Genomic DNA, 18,683 nt, shown 5'->3' on the forward strand with positions numbered 1-18,683 from the left:
CCTCTATCCTTCCAGGTGCAGAGAAAATGAGGGAAGAAACAGAAAAAAACCAGCAAGCCAGCAGATCAATACCTGCCTCTAAGCCTAATATCACCAGTAGAATTTTGATTTTGGGGGTTTTTTTGGTCATGGGTCAGTTGACTTGACATCAAGTCTGCTGGGACTGTGGAAGTCCTGTTGTCTAGAAATTAGCAAAGATGACAAGAGTTGGAAGGATAACCTGTTTGTCAGCCAACCTTGGTGCTGGGGAAGGTCATCTTGAATGCTGTTACGAGGCACATGCAGGTCAAACAGGTGATCAGGCCCAGCCAGCACAGATTGGTGAAAGGCAGGTTCTGCTTGTCCAGCCTGATCTCCTTCTATGGCAAGACAGCCCACTTGGTGGATGCAAAAGCTGTGAATCTTGTCTACTGGCTATGGTAAAGCCTTTGACAGCGTTTTCCACAGCATTCTCCTGGAGAAACTGACTGCTTGTGGCTTGGAGGAGTAAAAGGCTGACTGGATGGACAGGCCCAGAGAGCAGTGATGAATGAAGTTCCATCCAGCTGGCAGCCAGTCACAAGTGGAGTCTCCCAGGACACAGCATTGGGGCCAGCCCTGTTTGATGTATTTATCAACCATCTGGATGAGAGGATCAAGTGGACCCTTGGTCAGTTTGCAGAGGACACCAAGCTGTGTGGGTGTGTTGATCTGCTGGAGGGCTGGAAGGCTCCACAGAGGGGTCTGGACAGGCTGGATTGATGGACTGGGGCCAACTGTATGAGGCTCAAACGGGAGCCAAATGCCAGGTCCTGTACTTGGGTCACAACAACCCATGCAGCTCTACAGGCTGGAGGAAGAGCAGCTGGAAAGCTGCTCCATGGAAAAGGACCTGGAGGTGCTGGTCAACAGCCAGCTGAACACAAGCCAGTGTGTGCCCAGGTGGCCAAGAAGGCCAGTGGCATCCTGGTCTGGATCAGCACTGGTGTGGCCAGAAGGAGCAGGGCAGGGACTCCCTCTGTACTCAGCACTGGTGAGGCCAAACCACAAATTCTGTGCTCAGTTCTGTGCCCCTCAATACAGAAAGGATATGGAGGTGCTGGAGCATGTCCAGAAAAGGGCAACAGAGCTGGGGAAGGGTCTGGAGCTCAGGTCTTGCGAGGGCCAACTGGAGGAGCTGGGGATATTTAGCATGGAGCAAAGGAGGCTCAGGGGAGACCCTATCTCTCTACAACTGCCAGGAAGGAGGGTGTAGCAGTGTGGAAGTTGGTCTCCTCTCAGATAACAAGCAAGAGAAGAGGAAATGGCCTCAGATTAGGGTAGGGGATATTTAGACTGCGTATTAGGAAAAGTTTCTTCATGGGAGGGGTTAGGAGGCATTGGAACAATTGTCCCAGGGAAGTTGTTGAGTAGCTATCATGGATGTCTTTAAAAGATGTTGAGATGTGGCCCTTGGGGACATGATTTAGTGACAGACTTGGCAGTGCTGAGTTAACAGTTGGACTCTGATCTTAAAGGTCTTTTCCATTCAAAACAGTTCTATGATTCTGTAATGATTTGTACTTAGAATGGAAGAGGCTTGAACATCTTGTACTCTAGCCCTGTAAGACCTGCAGCATCCTTTTATAAAGAGGTGTTACTCATCAAGTTTTTTAATCACTTGTATTTTCTCACCTGAGGCAAAATTCTGACCTAATTAAAGTTAATAGGTGAAAACTTAAAACTGGCAGACTTGGAATTTCACTCATTCTGTTTAGGTGCTTTTAATCTGAGTATAGGAATAATTAGGGCATGAGAGATGAGTGGTAGCATAGATACATAGGCACGGCCATGAAAAGAAGATAGCAATGAGTAGTAACAGGCATAAAGGGATAATATTTCTTCTAAAATAAGAAGCACAATTTTAAAAATAAAGATAGAATAACTTTGAAAGATAGAAATATATTATTAGTTCAAATCTAGGAAAATCTAAAAATAAGCAAATTTGTGTCCTTATATGAATTATATTCAAGGATTAGTGCACTAGATGGCTGGGCAAAATTAGCATCAGTTACACTGTGATTTCTATCTATAAGCAGGTCAGGTGTCTCTAGAAGGATGTGTCTTGTTCAAGGTGACTCTGCAAACCAAAGAGTGCATAAGGGTGAATTAATCAGAGATTAATATTTCCTTATTGTACCCTGGGTATAGAATTTGGGCACTAGTATACCCTTCAGTCTCAGAGAAAAGAATACCCCAGAAGAACCAGCTCTTTTGTACAGGCTGTCGTGGTCAGTCACACTCATCAACTGGCTTGAATTGTCTCCAGTGATAAAAAGTGAATGATCAGCATGTTATTTACACCTGTGAGGTTATTCTTCCTGCAACATGACCGCAAGTGTCATCCAGAAGGACCAGCTTTTGCTGAGTCCTGCAAAGCAGGAATTAAAATAATGCTCTGATACAGGAGGGTTTTAAAGCAAATGGACTTCTTGCTGCTCTTGATAGATTTGGATTTAGTTTTGGCTTTGTGTTTCCACAAATGGAAAGTTATTTAAAGTATTTTGCAAAAAGCTCAGTGAGTCTTGACCTCAGAGGCAGTTTATTTTAAACATGACAAAGTATTATCTATTTCCATAATGCTATGTGTGGTCATAATATCTCATTTTTTGAATTGCAACTACCACTGATGTCTGTCATCACTGTTCTTTACAACAGAAATTGAATTTAAGAATAAGTTGGTGAGTTTTATTTCTGAATTGATCATCTAGGAGTGATCTGATCTGATATACGCATCTGATACTTCTGATACTTTCTTTTCTCTTGTTTTTCTAGTGTAAGTTTTATATTACTGGTTGATAATACTAACAGATTATCTCCATAGCAGAGTATTAATTTTTTGTCTGGTATTTATGTGATCAGACACTTTTCAGACACACATTTCTCATGAATATATACATTATAGAGTTTTCAATATTTTTTTAAAATAAATTCTCCCACTAATTTTTTTTCTTTCTTATTTCTAGTCTGCTCCCAGTTTTCAAGAGGAGTCTTTGCTATTTTTGGATTCTATGACAAGAAGTCTGTAAATACCATAACATCATTCTGTGGGACTCTTCATGTCTCCTTCATAACTCCCAGCTTCCCAACAGATGGAACACATCCCTTTGTCATTCAGATGAGACCTGACCTCAAGGGAGCTCTTCTTAGCTTGATCGAATACTATCAGTGGACCAAGTTTGCATATTTGTATGACAGTGACAGAGGTAAGGAGTGGTACTTTTTACCTGTACCCTGTTTGGCAGGTGTATCTCATTGAAATCTGGAATTCATATTAGATAAATAAATAACAGAAGAAATATTTACCTCCAAGTCTAAGTGTAATGAATCAAATGTTTCTTGCATTTTGAAATTAGCTTTTGGGACAGAAACAAAATTGTTTAAATGAGAATGAAATTATTACAGTATGCATTAATAGAATTGAAACTGTTAGGAAATGTGAGATTAGTTACCTGCTGTAAAACAGTTTCTGGGTAAAGTTTTTTTCTTTTTTTGTTAAAGAAACATCTAAGGAGAGAAAAAATCTGAGCATGGAGGGCTAGCTGCTACCACAGATTCACTCCACATTTGCAAAATCTGTAGCTGGGCATCGAGCAAGCAATAAATCTTGGATGCAGTCAGTCCCTACTAGCTTGAGGACTGCTATTGGTATTGAGTCCCTCTCCTCTGTTGCGCTTAGATTTTATTGTTGATGTTGATAAACCCAAATCCGTTACTTGGGATCAATTAACTCCACCATATGACCTTCTCATGCCCTTTTATAGCTGTAGTAGTAATAATATAACAGGTTATGTACTTGAAAATGTCATTGGCAAGTTGTGGTGTATAAGTTAGTTTTCTGAAAAGAAGCCGCTTTATCCAGAAAGGGTGAGGTTTTTGATTGCTTTTTCTGGAATTCCATTATTATCATTCCAATTTCAGGTTTTCGTCACCTAGTCTTTGGCTAACTTTCTTCTATTCTTAGCTGCTCCTGTTCTCTTTAAAAAGGCTATTTTGTGGCTTGCCTGCATGTTCATTGGTCAGAGTTAAATAATAAATGCATTTTGAATTATAAAATGCTAATAGATTTAAAGCACGGTTATACCACTCCATGGTTTGTTGAGTAATTGGGTGACATTAAATTTCCTGCATTCTGATGCCATTTTACACATGATGTTCAGAAGCTGAAGGGGTCTCCTCAAGAGAGTGCTTTATCATTTGTTAGAAGAACTAATCCTGGTCTGTGTCTTCCAAAGGAAATGCCACATGGAACAATGAATGCTAAGCTCATTTCTCTGGAAGTTCCTTTTCAAATTCACATTAGAATCAGAAACATTCACTGCCTTTTTAGAAAGGACAGATGAAAAACTACTTTCTTAGCCAGTATTCTGTCGATCATCTAGCAGTGGGCAGAATGTGACCTGCATGTGATTTATATTCAGGAAATACTGAAAAAAACCTTAGTTCTTGTGAGGTGCACTGTCTGGGTCTGACTGGGAATAACAGTATGAGATTGTTCTTTCTAGCCACCCTTTGGCTCTTCCTTTTTTTCTTACCTGTTGGTTTTAATTGTGGCAAGGCACCCCGGTGACAACAAGCTCCAAGGCATGAAGCTCCTACCTTATGTGGAGTAAATCGTTGCTCCCCACAGATTACATGAGATCAACCTGCGGAGTCGAGCAGTTTGTAGCCAGCTACATTGATATCAGATCCTGGATACACAAGTCCACAGTTCCTTTAAGCACTTTTGCCTGTTAATGTAGTGACAGTGATGTATATTTAAGGAATGATACAAAATTAAAGATATTTCCACCTTCAGGAGTGAGATAAAAAAAGACTGAGACTAACTCTTCATGGAAACTATGAAGGCTAATAAGAATTAGTTTGATGACTCATTCCCTAAAGAATCATTTATTGCTGATGTTAGATCACTTTAGTGGCTGAGGTACAGGGCAATTTCCTTTCATTTCTGTCCATAAGGAGTGAGGCCATTCAGTATATGTGTGCCCAAGCCATTGCTCTCTTAATACAGTAGTTATTCTCATGTCATGTGGACCAGTGTCCTTTACCATCCTTACCTCCTCTCTGCCTTTACTAACAGTGAGTTGTGGAAAAAGTAGTAGAATTATTGTAAAATTCTAGCTGTAAAAGAATTGCTAAGTTATTCTGCCTCTCTTCTGTCTTCCTTTTCAAGGGTCACTGCTTTAAAAGTTTGTCTCATGATAACCAGAAGAGGTTCAGGGCATGAGTTTCCCTAGCAGAAGTGCTCCTGCAGCTTGAAAAATAGCAACTGAAGTTGCTATAGTTTTCTTCTCTGCAGAGTCTCCCACTTTTGTTACTACTCTCCAGCAAATTTCACCATCACAGAAGTATTTCTGCAAATTCTTTCAGTTTGGTTGTTTTGGTTTTGGAGGGTTTTTTTGTGATTTTGCAACGTGTTATAGCTATCAGAATAAACTAAGCTGTATGGGAATGACAAATCTGCCACACAAAAAACCCAAAAAAAACCAAAACAAGCAATCCAGGCAGCCATTTGATATCTCTGCAGAGAGTACCTCAAGAAAAGAGAAACCCTAGGGAAAACAGAAGATCAGAGTAAACTAGGGGAACCCTTTGCAATGGGAGGTATTAGCATTAATAGTCCTTATTAATTTGTGCCTAGTTGAGATTGTTTAACTCAGAGGAAATTGAGACCTTAGGTTGGAGGACCTCAAATCTGCTAAATGAGATTTGAAACAATTATTCAGAATAAATGTGTTTCAGTTTGGCTGATTTTTCATTCTTTAAAATTTTAATTCATCATTTCAAGCAGTATTTTGAGGTTTAAACATACCTTAGTGATTTTTAGTGTTTTAATGTGCTCCCTGCATCTCTCAGTTTGCTTACATTACTAATCTTTCCTTATTAACACAAGTTAGCCAGATTAATCTTTAACATTTGAAATAGTTTATATGTACCGGTGGCCTGCAGGTATCTGTGAGTTTAAAATAAATATTCTTTGCATGACATGCAAAGCTTACTATCAGTATTTCTTAAGGAGACTTGGAAAACCAGAATTATATAAGATAATAATTCAATTTATGCTTTTGGAAGCCTGCCATTTTCTACCTTTGCTGATGACCCGTCTTGTGTAGTGCTGTATGACATTGCCATTTTCATGGATGAAGCTGGATTGCTATACACTGACCAATCTTAATTTAATATTATACCTACAGACTGTGAGACAAATTAGTTCTTAGTGCTCTCCTTCTAAATTTATGGGCATAACCACTATTGTTTCTCATGAGAGTTATACCTGAAGCTCCCTTTATATACCACATCAGAATTTGTCTCAGAGAAATTACTCCCGATGTTTGATGGTCTCAGGAGAGAAGAATGTGCAAAAAATGTCAATTCACAAATAAGAAAGTCTAATTTATATTTTTTTTCCCTATAGTAGTATCTGGTATCCCTAAAACTGCTCTCTAGAATCATGTAGGAATTGAAACATAGTAAGTCTCATTCTTGTACTGCTGGAAATCATTAAAATTGTCCTTTTTGTATAGCAGGAATTAATTTCCAGCAGTAATTTTCATGTTTCTCTACTACATTAGTTCATCCCTAAAAAAGTAAAATCTGTCAAGTAAAGTCTTCACTGGTTTTACAGCATATTGTAGCAATCTGCATCTATACAAATGTTACAGCTTCCTATCTGGAACATGCCAAAAGTACAAGATTGAGGCAAACTTTTCTACACTGCTTGTAGGTGTTAGCATTGAGCCTGCTTACCTATATGGAAAAAATATCTCAGCACATCCTTCATAATCAAGGACATGACTGTAGGCAACAGAAATAGTAAATCCATCACCATCACTGCAGAACATGGGAATTCTGCCATAGACTTCAGTGAGGTCTGGGTTTAAATACAGTACTGCTAAAGTGCTGGGAACAAAAGCTGTTCAATAGCTTTTGTTTAAGCAGATGATCCTTTAATAAGGTTGATCCCTTTTTTAATAAGCTGCTGATCCTTTTGCTCTAATTGGATCACTCCTCTCCTAGAAGATCTCTTTCCCACTATGTGGAATTTCAGCAGTGGATCAGTGAAACCAGCAAAATCCAATTCTGCAGAGGGTTGAGTCAAACCCAAAGGTTGTACTGAAGAGGCTTTACCTTGATGCCTTGCAGTGGTGCAAATGGAAATTTCATGCAATACTAATTGATTGGCCCCACATATATCTTAGTTTCTGACTTCTACCTACTTGTGACAGGCCAAACAAGTTACAGGAGATATTTAATAAGTGATCTCACAACTCACATTGTAGAAGCTTGTTAATTCCTGAAGCTTTTTCAGTCATATCTTCTGTTTTCTCCTGTGCTTCACTAGGCTTATCAACATTGCAAGCTGTGCTGGATTCTGCTGCTGAAAAGAAATGGCAAGTGACTGCTATCAATGTAGGAAATATTAACAATGAGAGAAAAGATGAAACTTACCGTTCACTGTTTCAAGATCTAGAGGTAAAAAAGGAAAGACGAGTGATTTTGGACTGTGAACGCGATAAAGTCAACGACATTGTTGATCAGGTTTGCTATTCTCCTTCCTTCAGTGACAGCAGTTAGCAGTATTCTATAAGTAAATGTAATGAGTTCATTTGTTTTGTTGGCATTTTTGTGATTATTATGAATCATTTGACAGTGGCTAGTTTGTATTGAGGACCACATTATGTGCCAGGCAGAAAGTGAACATTCAAATCCTATAATCCCTCCCTTTGCTCAAAGGCAAGATAATTCTATCTGGATGATCCTGTTTTCTATCCCGGGTTTTTAAAATAAAAGCAGCAATTTATGAAATACCTTGTTCAGACTATTTCACAACCAAAGTAGTATACTGTATTATACATAGTTGATACACTGTTATACCTGGTCCAGTATAGGTAGTCATGCCTAAGGGTTAGTTCTTTTTACACCTAGAAAGTATTTTCTCTCTAATGCATTTTCTGAGAACCTTTTATGTCTTGGGAAGACTGTATCACAGCTTCTCTTTCTCATTTAATGCCCTTTGAAATTCGTGTTTTGAAGTTCTTTGTCGTTTGTACTTTCCTTGCTTGTCTCTTCATTTTGTGTCACTCGTAAAGTGTGTTAACCAAAATTGGATGCTGTTTTTCATAGCTAAAGGCCTCCAGAGCTTTAAAAAGAACAGCAAAATCTGTCTTTTCTCCACCCATGCAAATTATTTGCCAAAATTATTTTTTTTTCTAAATTTTCTTTTTAGCAACATTATCACGGTGCTCTGATTCAAATTACTGCTTTACTTTGAAATCCACCACTTCAGTCCTAGTGTCTAGGAAGGTCTTACTGGCCCTGTACCTTACTACTTTTCATGCATGCAGAGCAAAATGGAAAATTGTAAGGACAGTTCCCTGTTGGCTTGAGCTTCATCATGTGAGACTGTGCAGCATCAGTAAGGATGTATCATCAGGGTATGAATGTATTTGTTTGAAGGTTTCTTGAAGGGCTTGTTATTTTGGTCTCTGTTTTGAAGGTCGTTATATTTTGAAGAGAGTCAGACAATGAGCAGTGTCCTTAACAGAGTACATTCTATGTTTATTGTTTTATTTGGAATTCATATCCACAAAGTGTTTTTCTAATTTTCAAGATAAATTTGAATTTGATCCTGTTCTCAAGAGCATTTGATCTCTGAGAGTGTGATCTTTCTGTCATCTGCTGTTTTTCAAAATAATTTTTTTTTGACTTATCAATGTCAAGAAATTTACAGTGTAGAGCAATGTTTGACATAAGGAGTCCTTATAGGTCCTCTTCAATTGGTTCTGTGTGGCTTTTCAGACAGTTATCAACTTACCTTACAGTGACTTTTTGTCTTGTCCATGTTTCTTGTGAGTTTTTAATGATGCACTACAGAGCAAACACCTTTTTAGACTCAAGTTATGTCACATCTGCTGTTTCCTGATTATCAGGCCAGAGAAAAGAAAGATACTGCTTTGACATATTTTGATCTTGGCAAGACTATTTTTACCATGTATCTTGCTATCCTATACATTCTTTTTAAAATAAGTATGAAATATTCATGATAATTTCTGATATGAAACTTTGTCTGACTGTAATTTTCAGTTTCACCTTTTAGCCACTTTTTATAGACAAGAACCCTCTTTACCCTTCAGTTACCACTCACTTTTGCAGTCTTTGTTTCATAATAGACCTATTTTTGTCATTGTCTGCTTCTTATTTTGATTGCAGTTCTGAGATATTTTTCTTGCATTTTACACTTTGATTGATTCCCCCTTTTTTTAGATGCTTAGAGTTTCAAATCTTATCCCCACAGACTTGTGCTACTCCTTAAGCACACAGATAGCTAAGCTTTTGTTTCTGCTGTTTTGATTTGTAAGTCACTGAAGAATCCTTGATAACTGAACCAGCCTCACAGGTCAGTTCATCTAACTCTATTTCATTGTTCTCTGAATAGTTTACTGCTATGCCCTGGAATATGCTCTCTTAAGCTGTTCTCAGCTGTCCCATATGGGTTTAGTCTTGGAATTCTTTTCACAAGATAGCCTAGTTGTTTCTGGACTTTGGGCTCTTTTTTAAGCCCTACACTATCTTTATCCTTACAGTCAGTAACTCAGTACACTGAGTAACTTCCCATCCTTACATTTAAATGTAAACTCATTTTCAATTTTTCAAATAGCCTATAAAAAAGTCTAAATAACTGATTCTCTATTAATTTTCTCCATCTCTCAAAATGAAGTGCTGAACAATGGATTTCTTGGCCTGTGAGCATCCTTTGAGTGTGTTCTTCTGATTTTTTTTTTTTCTGATAGCTGCGTACTTCAGGCCTTGCTTTGCTACCAGATTTATTTTTGAAAAATTATTTTAATTCCTGCCCTGAAAAAAAAAAACCCTCAGAAATTTCCATCATTTCATGAGGATGCCTGAAATAGTTTTTCTCTATTTTATTTAATAATACAGAATAATTTAATAATTTCTGTGTATCTTTGCAGCAAGAAATGCAACAGGCTTTCTGTTAACCAGATTTTCCTTTAACGCCAAAGTATTATTTGTGTGCAAATAAAGCAACTTCTTTACTTTTTCCTTGCTTTCTATTGTTGATCAGATCTTTCATTTTAGTGCATTTGATTTATCCTGAAAATATTTTAAGCTAGGGTGACAGCCTCAGGTTCACCCAGTTACGTTTTGTAGCCCTTGGATCTTTGTACAGCCACAAAATATGTTTGCAAAGTTGCTTCATCATTCTTGGTTTTTGTCTTGTGTTACAATTTCTCTTCCAGATTTCAACAATTCATGTACGTTGAAAAATATTTCAGTTCCCCAGCTCTCCTCAGACAAGTTTATATTCCTTTTCTCTGATCTGGCAGGTCTGTGATACCACACTCTTCATTATATAGCTTCTGTCTCTTCTCAAGCAGCTTCCTTTGCAGAATCTCATTTCACCCTGATAACACCCTCTGGGCAGCTGTGTAATTACTACCTCTACTTGTCTATGCCTGCTAGAGAAGGTCCTCTAAACTGCTGAACGGATTTTGTGTGCACAGCTCCTTCATCATTGCTTTTGGAACTACTACAGACTTTTCTCACTTTTAACTGGCAGCGTCCTTAGTGTTCATATGAACATGTGGAAAGTTTTAGCAAGCTGGATTAATGACAGAGTACCAAGTGGCAGCTAGAGCAGAGTTTCTGAGCATTGATCCAAAGGCTTGCAGCTACTGGTTGTCATATCAGACACCAATGATGTGTATTTCATACATAAGAGCTGATCTATTTGGTCTAACTGAAATTGCTTTCTTCTTGAGCAGCAGCTACATAAGAAATACATTTGAAAATAGTTCTTAAGCCTCTCAATAAGTATTTAGTTTTAAGTAGTCTGATGCAAGTAGTGTTTTAGGTTATTTAAGTTCATGTATCATATATATACTGACCTCAAAAGAGGAACAATTTAATTGCTTCTATCACCTGTGTAATGTGATTCTTCTGAGTCTCAAGCTCTGGTAAACTCAATGTTTAAACTTCTTTCAATTATATTTTTGTAACTTCATTAAACCAAGTATGTGGAGTGTTGTTCACTAGTACCCTGATATAAGTTTCAGGATACTTAGTCTCAATATTTTAGTTATATGTTGTATGTTAAATGAGGAAATGAATGAGTCATCCACTCTTAATTTAAGTTGCTCTCATTGTTCAAAAGATGGAATAAACCTCTAGACTCCTCTTATCTTGCACATACTTCCTCTAGAGAAGTGCTTAGGTTCAAAATACAAACTTCCCCATGCAAACATAGGCCTAATTAGGCTTATTTGGGAGAAGAATCTGTGATGCAGGTCTCCCAGCAGAGGCTGTTGAGGAACCACCAGCTGGTGAGGGAGATTATGAGGAAGACTTAGGGCAATAAACAGTTTGAACTTTACAAGGCTTCCTCATAATTCATTAATGTCATTGGGCAGAATCTAGGAGGAGTCTGTGAGGCACAGTGTTGCTAAAGTGTGATGCCTGCTCTCTCCTGGCTGAATTGTGCCTTAATACACCACAGTAATTAGCATTCAGCTCCCTTGTCTGGAGGGACTCTCCCTCTTGGGACTTGGACTTCAGCACAGCTAATTTCTACCAGCAGTGTATGTTCAGCAGTGCATTAGGTAAAATAAAGCAAAAAGCATCACACAAACTCAGTATTGTATACCATAAAGCTCTTAACTAGCTTTTACATTATACTGCATTTTGTACCTTTCAAGTCTTTGTCTGTGTACCAGGTGAACATTCTCCTTTATGGGGGCATTTCTTCTTTTTTACAGGTTATCACAATTGGTAAACATGTTAAAGGATACCACTATATCATTGCAAATCTGGTAAGCATTCTTAGTATTTAAAATACCTGTATTGCTCATTTGACTGTTTACGGAAGCCCACCTACTAGTATTGTTTTAAATACATTTTAGAAAACAGGAAAAAAGCTAGATGTCTTTATCCTCACTAAATGAATGCATGTGTTGACATTATATTGGTTTATTGGCTGAGTTTTTTCAGGGTTTAAATGTCTCTTATCATATTCCCATCAATGGGAATGAAGGTTGCTCAGCTCCTTCAATAGAACTTCTCTTTTTCTACATACTTTAGAAAAAGAGGGTATGTAAAATAGAAAAATAACTTTCTGTATCATAGGATGATACATTCATTTAGCAAGGTGATTTCTCTCTCACAACTTTTAAATTACTTAAGAATCATGGTTTTCAGGCTTCATTCTGCTAGCCATCTAGTGTGTCTTGGATTTCCACATTTTGTCCCTCAGATTGGCTGAATAATCAGTTTGAATTAATGTTTTCTTGAACATAGATGATCAGACAGTATAGCTAGTAGTGTTCCTGCAAGGAAAGATCAGAAAACTCACTAAATTCTGTCAAAGTAATTTTTTTTTTTTAAATTATGTCTAAAGATGAAGGGCCATTTTACTGATATTGAAGTCTATAAACACTGAAGCTAGGGGAACTAGTCCACCTGGGTTTTTTTGCAACAGACAAAGCAAATTCTGCAAGCTGAAATCCCAGTTACCCTGTTCAAGTTTTGGGAGTTGTATAGTGCAAGTGCCACCAAACCATCTTTTTCATCGTTTATTCTTGAACTGTGATAGTGTTTGATAGAAATTCCAGCAGGGCCCAGAGTGCCCCAATTGACACTGTCTTCCTTTGAGTCCTTTGAGGAGCCAGAGGAAACAGAAGGAGCATGGTGTGGGTTGGGTTCTTGAGGCATAACCCCTGTCTCTTCCCAGCCTTTGATGAAAACACTTCCCCCTCCAGGCAGGCAGTGCTCTGAAGAGTCATGTGGGTGCCAGGGTGTGAAAAAGCCTAATGCTTTTAAAGGCTTCTTCAAAAGCTGGACACTGGGGTTTCATTCTTGTATCTCAATGACTAATTTTTGGATAAAGAAGTTGAGGTGCTGATATTTGTAAAGCAGGCATAAAAGTCTTAGCAAAATGTGAAAAAATTATCTGTTAGACATCTGTGGTTTTCACTGCAAATGTTGGATAAACAGTATTTTGAGTCTTAAGGGAAATTTTAGAAAATGTGCCCAGTGGATTTCATTATGTTAACTGGTTGCTATTTTAGCCATCGCTTTAAATTTGTAACAGTAAGTCCATAAGATCTAAAAATTACTGAATCTTGTGTTTTAAAGCTGTTTAACATATGTTTATGGTAGTGATTTTAAAAACTTGTTTTTCTCTGTCAGAAAGAAAACTTACCTTGCATTTGAATCATATATCATCTTCACTGAACCCACCTGCTTTCTTCTTTATGGACTGCAGTAACATTCTCCCCCAGCCTGATCAGTCATTCAAGAAATTGATCTATTTTGAAAATTGAAAAATGCTGATAGATGGAGAAAAGCTTTGAATATACAATGAATGTTCCTGTTCAGCTCTCAAGTTACATGATCCGTGTAGAAGTATCTGTATTACCAGGCAGCAACACATGAAGATCATTAATATGCAATAATTAAAGAGCATCTAGTATAACAATTGTAGCAACTTATGATAATGCAGTTTGAAGTTGCTGATTCTTTTTGTATTCACTCACAACATTCATTTATAATGAAGTGTCTGACATCATTATTTTATGTAAATGCATTTGTATGGTTATTTGGGTGAAGTTAAATCACAGAACACAGAAAACAGAACACAAGAACTTTTTGTAAGAATGAGAAGTAGTTCTTTGTGTCAAAGGGAGGAGGAAGTGGAGATGGTAAGTCCTGCATGCTTTAGAGCTCCTAAAAAAGAGGATACAGCTGTGGCTGTAAGTATTCCTGCCTAAGACTTGCCTGCCTGTTACTCATGTCCAGTGCTCCCTTTCTCACTTAAGTGGTGCCCTTGAAATTAGCAGGATGTTTAGGAAGCTAGGATGGCAAGGTCAGGTCCACTCAGCCCTTGCTCTCTATAAAAGTGTTTGTCTAGTGGGCAGCAAGAAGAACCCCCTTGCTGGCTAATGGAGCTGATGACTTAATCCTGGCAGCCGAGGATTTAAATTGGATCCAGTTTGAGGAAAATGTTGGCTTACTTTTCTGCAGTAGAGGTCATACAGTAACTCCTTTTAATACACTATTGAGAGAACTGCCAAAACTATTAAAATAAGACATAATTTTTTTCTGTTCTCAGGGATTTACTGATGGAGATTTGTCAAAAATTCAGTTTGGAGGAGCTAATGTCTCAGGATTTCAGATAGTTGACTATGATGATCCCATGGTGTCAAAATTTATACAACGTTGGTCAACACTGGAGGAGAAAGAATATCCTGGTGCACACACTAGTACAATCAAGGTATGTCCTATGTTTGTTTCAACTGCACTAGAGGTACAGGAAGTGAAGGGTTTGAAATAGAAACACAAGAGACAGAGAAAGCCCTTGAAAATCAATGGTGCCGACACAATTTTGTATTTTGCTAGGGCACTTTTAACATTCTCTGTCATAGGACTGATTGAGGAAGGATGCTACACTCTTAAAAATGTTCAGGACAATTTTTTTCTTGAGTCACTGTAAATCTGTGCCTGGCAGCTTGTTAGGTAATTGGTTTAGATATGATGATAGATTAAGTAGATCTACTGACTAGTTTTGATTTTTCTCTTTCTCTGTTTTTGAAATGTTTCTCTTTCTCTGTAGTTTGATATGTTTAAAGACCAATATTAATCATGTTTCTGGGGAGCACAGATTTAGCACTTTTTTGATGTAACATAATCCCAAAGAAATGATTAGACAGTCCCTTTGAGACAGATGCCTAAATCCTACAAAGACTTACAAAATTAAATGCTATGCCTGACGTACAAAATCATGGTCAGATTTCAGGCCTGCATGACACACGATGTGGCACCGGGCAAGTGGTTTAGCTTTTTCACCTCAGTTTTACTTCTGGATAAAACTAGGATAATAGTACCTTCTCACTTTCTCTAACCATCATGAGGATCAATTAGTGGCTGCAAGATATTAAAAAGAATAATTAAATTGTAATGTTAGATAATTTTTTTAAGTAATAAAATCACAAATTTTAATAAGAACACATTCTTAAATAGCTCTAAAAGACAAAACAATAAGTTGCAAATGTTGTAGCTATAACTTTTTTTTGTGCTATAGTTTGACTATGAAGCATATTCTTAATTTATAATGAAATGAGTAAAAAATTCAGCATGGAAGGAAGAACCATTTTTTTAAATGCATGGTAGAAAAGTCCTTTAAAACACACAACTTTAATTTTAATTAAAAAAAATATTATAGGTTCCTTTTTTATGAGGCCAAGTTTGGTAGTAACTTAGTCAAAGTGTTTTTTTTCTGTGGTTGTTTTTGTTGTTTAAAATTTTTATGACAGAAGTAGTGAATTTCTTACTTGATGTTTGACAAAGTAAACTGGAGTCTGTGTCAGGTGTTCAGATACATTTATGTTACAGGTGTGTAGCATATGAAATCTGTACTGCTCTCGTTTAGGAAAAAGGGATGTGGCTGTGGGAAATTAATAGCATCCTATTGTCTCTCTGATTCTTGAGTGCCCAAAGCTACCTACATATTCATGTTGCAGAATCACAGTCTGCAAATAATAATATGGAAATACATAAAATGTGTGACTAAAGTGAAGAACTCAAACTGAAACCAAGATGCAGTTTTTATCAATGACGGAAAAGTAAATGGTGAGACACAGTAACAAGGTCTCTGGTGTTACACTAGGGGGAAATTGCATGTGTATTAGATAGCATGAAGTGGTTGCAATTTGTATGGTTGTAAACCTTCCACTTTTGAGGTTTATTTTATTATGGATAGGAAAAGTAAAGTAATTGAAATACTTATTTTCCTGAATTTTATTAATTTTGAACACATTTTAAATTCAGTTTAAAAGGCCGACCTCTCTTCTTTTTTATATTGTTTGCTCAAGATATATATAGGACTGCACTGATATGCAAGAAACTGAGACCTATGTTAGATTATCAGATAATTTATAAATGCTAGAGATATGGATGGTGAGGAAAGTGTGGATGTATATTTCAATATTTGGTGACATTGATTGTATCAGGTACTGTATTTCTTTGTGTAGCTTTCTACGTCTTGCCCTTATACATGTATTACTTGTCATTTTTGCTTGTCATTACATGTAGGGCTAGAGATATGTCACATTTCATTCCCATCTTTGAGGGAGCTAGAGGTAGGGTAGAATCATAGAAACCATAGAAACAAGGCAAGAAAGGTCTTTGAGCAGTCAGTCACCCGCTCTGTCCTCCTTGCCTGAAGGCAGAATCAGGTAAACCTGTGCAGTTCCTGTGAGTAGTGATTTCACAGTTTCTCCAAGCATCCATTTCAGCACTTAAATCATCCTGGTTTTGGCTTTTGTCTAACCTTAATCAGCCTTTATATCACCTAATCTATTACTCCTTTATATGTTCCTAATGGCTGTGAGGGGGTTCTACTCTCTCATTGAAGAGGGCTGCCACCCTTCCTGCCTCGCTTTACTCCCTGCAAAACCAAATAATCCCTTTTCTTTCGAGTTTTCTGCTCTCAGATCATTTTGCTCTGGAACCTTTCTATTTGGTACCTCTTTGAAATGCCAGACTGGCTACTGCAACACATCTGTGTGCTGTGCTGAGGAAATGGAAATAATGGCTTCATGTGTCTCAGAGACAGTACTCATTTCAGAGGGTTCTTTTGTATCAGTTTCTTTTTACTTTTTTTTTTCCCCTCATACCAGGGATTATACCATGTCTGTCCACCTAATCATTACTTTTAAGTACAGGATTTTTTCATCGGCTTGTGCTGAATTGCATTCCGTACCTGTCCTTCATGAGCATTTCATTACTTCTTATACTGTTATTCTAGCCATGTTACCCTCTGCTTCTTGGAGAACTGTATCAGCATCTAGATTACTGAGCAGGTTAATGCACTGGTCTCCCACTTGTCCCTTAAGTGATCTTACAAATAACTTTTCTCCCCTCTTGATTTTGAGGTAGTTGTCCAAATTGCCAGTCCTGATAAATGAACTTTTGCTCCCAGTCCCATGGAATCTAGGAAACTCTTGCTGCAAATTCTGTATGAAACAGATAGGAAGCCTGACAAAAGCCCTGCATCATCAGTATAGAAATGAGAGGTGGTTACATGCCCCTAACAGGTAATATTGTCTCTGGGGTTGCAAGTGTTCTATCATTGCAGACAAAAACATTGCAACTCTGTTGTATTATCTTCCTTTTGTAATCCAAAAGTAAGTGTACATTCATTTCACATTACAGAATGCAAGTCAATGGACTATGACTGAGCTGATAAGACATATCACAGCATCCAAGTACAGTCCTGAAAATAGACAAAGACACCCTTTCTAAGAAAAAATGCATTTCAAAGAAACATGCTCTTCAAGAAAGAGAAGCATTGCTAAAAGCCTTTTCCACAGATGCCCAGAAGAGGACCTGTATCAAATTGCTTTAAAAATGTACCTTTACAATTTATAAAATACTAATTATAAAAAATTGCTGTCTTAGGACATACATGAGAAAAGACACTGTTCTTATTTGTTGCTGCACTGTCCCTGAACTGATAAAAGCACAAGATTTAAAGATTAAGCAGGATGCTTAAAACAAGTGCTTTGCAGACTTTTTACATAATATTTTTACAACTTTCAAAATGAATGCTGATACATGGCTTACTTCAGATTAAATTTAAAACATGTCTGCTGTAACCAAGGGTGATACCAGTCTATGCATGCAGTTCTAGAAGAGCTATTGTGTAGATCTTGAAACATAGAGTTGAGCATACTGGCTAATTTTTTGTCAAGTAGCCAAAAGAAAAAGACACGTTTAATTTTATAAAGGCCTAAAAGTTGAAATGTTCTTTCGATCCAGTATTGTGTATTTACAAATATGCTGGGCTTTTTGAGCCTTAATGTTGTTCCAGACTATTACATTTAAGGCAAGCTTCTTGATCTTGTGGAAGGCCACTGAAGGACAGCTCATCCGTTCCCATCCAACGACTCTGGTTTGCTAATCTGATTAACCCATTCTTTTGAGGGGCTGCCTTTGGTCTGTTTGCTGAATATCAGTCTGTATCTCTTGAAGGCTGGTGAGACATGAGTTTTGTTGCCTTTGTGAGGCAGGGTTTTGGTAGAAGGGGGACCACAGGGGTGGCTTTTGTGAGAAGCTTCTGGAAGCTTCCCCCATGTCCAGTGAAGCCAATACCAGCCGGCTCCAAGGCTGACCTGCCGCTGGCCAAGGCCGAGCTCATCAGCGAAGGCGGTGGTGCCTCCAATAACAAATTCAAGAAGAGGCAAATGCTGCTGCACAACAGCAGCCAGAGGGAGGAATGACAATATATGAGAGAAACAGCCTTGGTGACTGTCAGTGCAGAAGGAAGGGCAGGAGGTGGACCAGGTGCCAGAGAAGAAATTTCCCTGCGGGGGAAGAGTGTGAGAAGGAAACAGTGGCAGAGATGGGTGCTGAACAGACTGCAACCCCCTTCCACATCCCCCTGTGCCACTGGGGGAACAGAGTATAAAGAATTTGTGAGAAAAGTTGAGCCTAGGAGGAAGGGAGAAGTGGGTTCAGAGGTTTGGAGATTTAGTTTTCATTTTCTCATTAGCCTACTTTGGTTTGATTGGTAATTAAATTTTTTCAGAGTTGAGTCAGTTCTTCCTGTTACGGTTATTGCTGAGTGATCTCTCCCTGCCCTTATACTAACC

At 37.9% G+C, this 18,683-nt stretch overlaps 1 protein-coding gene across 1 annotated transcript in view; it reads left to right on the top strand.

The window, feature by feature from the left end:
- Positions 1-18,683, top strand: part of GRIA2 (glutamate ionotropic receptor AMPA type subunit 2) — an 86,408-nt gene that overhangs the window by 35,566 nt on the left and 32,159 nt on the right. Inside the window, exons 3-6 of the mRNA XM_058838680.1 lie at positions 2,985-3,224; positions 7,361-7,557; positions 11,793-11,846; positions 14,144-14,305. Coding sequence (XP_058694663.1) covers positions 2,985-3,224; positions 7,361-7,557; positions 11,793-11,846; positions 14,144-14,305 — 653 coding nt within the window. The remainder of the gene's footprint in view (positions 1-2,984; positions 3,225-7,360; positions 7,558-11,792; positions 11,847-14,143; positions 14,306-18,683) is intronic.

Source organism: Poecile atricapillus, chromosome 4 (genome assembly GCF_030490865.1).
Source record: "Poecile atricapillus isolate bPoeAtr1 chromosome 4, bPoeAtr1.hap1, whole genome shotgun sequence".
NCBI classification, from domain to species: Eukaryota; Metazoa; Chordata; class Aves; order Passeriformes; family Paridae; genus Poecile; species Poecile atricapillus.